The sequence below is a fragment of the Mesitornis unicolor genome, unplaced genomic scaffold, assembly GCF_000695765.1.
Source record: "Mesitornis unicolor isolate BGI_N332 unplaced genomic scaffold, ASM69576v1 scaffold30199, whole genome shotgun sequence".
Taxonomy (NCBI): Eukaryota; Metazoa; Chordata; class Aves; order Mesitornithiformes; family Mesitornithidae; genus Mesitornis; species Mesitornis unicolor.
This window is the reverse complement of record NW_010208459.1, coordinates 493-3,787: the sequence shown is the minus strand read 5'-3', so window position 1 is coordinate 3,787 and position 3,295 is coordinate 493. Positions and strand designations below refer to the sequence as shown.

General features: G+C 46.1%; 1 protein-coding gene across 1 annotated transcript in view; it reads right to left on the bottom strand.

Annotated features, from left to right (window-relative positions):
- The window catches only part of PABPC4 (poly(A) binding protein, cytoplasmic 4 (inducible form)), a 13,703-nt gene extending 10,607 nt beyond the window's left edge, over positions 1-3,096 (bottom strand). Inside the window, exon 1 of the mRNA XM_010192520.1 lies at positions 2,904-3,096. Coding sequence (XP_010190822.1) covers positions 2,904-3,096 — 193 coding nt within the window. The remainder of the gene's footprint in view (positions 1-2,903) is intronic.
- Positions 3,097-3,295: the final 199 nt, after the last annotated feature.

The following is a 3,295-nucleotide window of genomic DNA, read 5'->3' as shown; positions in this document are numbered from 1 at the left end:
TTCCCTACCTTTCTTCAGAGACACTTATCTACGCCCAGCTCTGGCTCCTTCTTGGCTTGGGAACTGTTGTGCTTTCTCTGCACTTCCAGAACAGCTTATCTCCACTGCCATAGCAAAGTTTCTCTGCTTCATTATCAGTGTTGTCAAGTCATTGCTGTTGTCAATGTTACGAAACCCTGGAACGCAATTAAACACATGAAAAAAGGAAATTCAGCTTTTCTTTCAAATGAGATGAGTTTGTTTTCCATCCCTTCTTCACAGAATAAATATTAACAACCACAGCTGAGCCTGAACTAGCCAGAACTTTGAAGCCTTTCCTTAATCTGCCTATCACAGCGTGACAGGCTCAGCATTCACTGGTTACTACGCCAAAGAACCGCAACCGAAAACAGCAGAGCTTATTTTCACTAAAAATAACCTCCCTGCAGCAGACTCCCTGTTCAGACAATGCGTGTGCACAAAGCAACCCCTGCCAGGGCCAAGCACGGAGCACGCTCAGGATGTGACAGCGTGATCTGCTGGTGGCCCCACAGCATGGGGACGAGTTCTGGCTGCGTGACTCGCTCTGTGGTCTCTCTCTGGTCCTGTGGATAGGGTCTTATTTCCCAAAAAAAGCTTAAAACTGTTTTCTTCAGATTTACAAATCCATCCTTTCATAAAATGTGCCAAGGAAATGCAAACTATCATACATCACCTTCATTAAATATCTACTAACAACGTGTCCACAAGAACTTCCCGAGAAGTTTTCAGAGCACAAAGCTTCCCGACTACTTTTACGTGGTACTTTGTAGCATCTACCACCACCCATAAACCAAACCAGATCTCAACAGCGCTGCAGAGCAGCCCCATCTCTTCACAGGCTTACTATAATGAAGTCCAAATGCATTTCTGATCGCACATTTGTGGAAGAAAACACAGATCCCTCCTACTCTTACTTAGGAAGCCCTCATGCAGGCAGTACTGAGCACTGCCACCTTGAAACCTAAAGCCAAGTTTCTCCATTTGACAGTAAGAATCATACTCTTAATATTCAGGTCTTTGTTTCAGAGAGACCATCGGGCTCACCTTTCCCAAATTATCTATGTTGTGCTGCATGACACTCGGTACAGCAGCTGGTTTTCACTTATGCAAAGCACCACATGCTGCAGTTTGCCAGAGAGAAGAAAACAGGAGCATTTCAGCAGAGATCTCTTCATGAGGGCAGGAAGAGCCTGAACACTTCTCCTTCCTGATGTTAACTCAATGATTACCTTTAAATCACTTGACCTTCTAAGACCTCGCAGTAACAAGACACCACTTACTTTGTCAAAGTATCACTTGAAGCACTGGGACTTCCTAAAATGTCTGCTGCCTCCCCAGGAGTCCTGAATGATGCAACCTCCCTCTAAACTCCTGCCTATTTATTACCATAAAAGATTACCTTGAATTCTATTGGGAAGCCACACGTCTTTGTATTTGTATGAGGAGCAGAGCCTCCTCCCGCTAAAGCAAGCACATGTGATGAACCTCTCTTAACACCATAACTTGTTTCTTACACAGGTTTTCTCTGCTATGAGAGAGCTTTATCCACAGTGGTTTGCACCTCACCTCCCTGTTGTTAATTAATCTGAGCTCCGCCTTGGCTTTATTTCTGTTGCTTGTTTTTATTTATCCTGAGGAACGAGACCACAGCCAGTGAGCCTGGGTAGCTGCACCTTTGCTTATACAGCCCAAAAATGTACCACAGTGGTTTTTATAAGAGGGAGCTGGAGCAGACAGGTTCATCAGAGCAGGAGACAAGCACATACACAGGCTCTCAAGCCCTTTTCTTCTCACTGAGAAGCTCTAAAACGGACAAATATGTTGCTTTGCCTGTACAAAAAGCACTTCTGAGTTCCCTAAATGAGTTTATGGACTGGGGTGCAAGCCAGCTTTTTATCAAGCCTGGCAAGAAAAAGGATCAGAGATGCTCAATCCACATCCCAAAGGACAGGACACGCAGAAGGTTCTCTGGCCTGGGAGAGGATGGAAGTTGGGATGGCACAGACACACAACAGACCACGTAAAATCCACTCACCCCAGCCAAGAGCTCAATCCCAGAGGCTCTGCTAGCTTGCAGGAACACAATTCTGTAATAACATTTCTGTTTGCTACACAACAAATGCTTTGATCCAAAGCGTGATCCTGTGCAACAAAGACCACGCTCTGCTGCCTGTAAAAACGTAAAGCAGGATAACCCACCACAGGCTAAAGGAAAGTTTACTTGCTGCTGAAGTCTGTGCTGCTGGGAATCGATTCTGAAATCAGGGGAAAAGTTTGCTCTCATCTATCCTTTGGATGTCTTTATCTACTGCTAAGTTACAGCACAGAGCAATAAACCTGCAGCAGTCAACAAGCAAAGGCTCCGAAAACTAGGGCAGAAAACGCTGACCCATTTTTCTTTCAGAAGAGACGTGTTCCAAAATGACCTCTTCTGTCCCATCTCTGCCATGCTACCGCTGCTTCCGCTCTGGAAAACCTACTTGAGCAGGAACCAAATTGAAACATTAAAAAAAAAGAACCTGGCAAGAGCAAATCAACATATGGCTTCTGCACGTGAGACAACCTGGCTTCCTGTGCACTGAAAGAAGTGTTCTCCCAAATATTACACTGGAGTAGCCAGAGGCTCAAACTGAACAAACCCAAGTCTCCAAAGATTAATATCAGTAACAATAGGTCTATCAGGGATGCTATCAAGACGTGCATTTGCTGAGTATTTTGGAGACCCAGTTGTAAAAAATAATTCACAATGATTAGCAAGTGACTACTTACCCTGTATCTAACACTTTGCAGGCAGCACACACCGGCAGCAGAGTGGATTAATGGCAAAAAGGTGAAGAAAAGTGAAGAAAAAAGCCATAGATGTGGTTGTATGTGTCACTTACCATCTGCTGGCTGCTGGAAGTTGACGTAGGCATACCCGAGGGACCGGCGGGTGATCATATCCCTGCAGACCCGAATGGAGAGGACGGGCCCAGCGGGACTGAACTTCTCGTAGAGCATGGCCTCGGTGACATCGGGGTGCAGGTCACCCACGTACAGCGACGCCATGGGGTAACTGCTGGCAGCCGTGTTCATCTTCCACCCAGCACACGCTCCCGCCGGCAACCAAGAGGGTTTATTCTTGGGGTTTCTTTAAGCTAAGCTTTTCGTAAATATTTAAACTGGGGGGAAACTCAAAAATCTGATTTAAAAGCCTCGCTAAGCTGGGCCGTGCAGAAAGAGCTTGGGAGAGGGGGGCTGGCAAGAGGCTGGGACAGAGGGAGGGTGCAGGGGG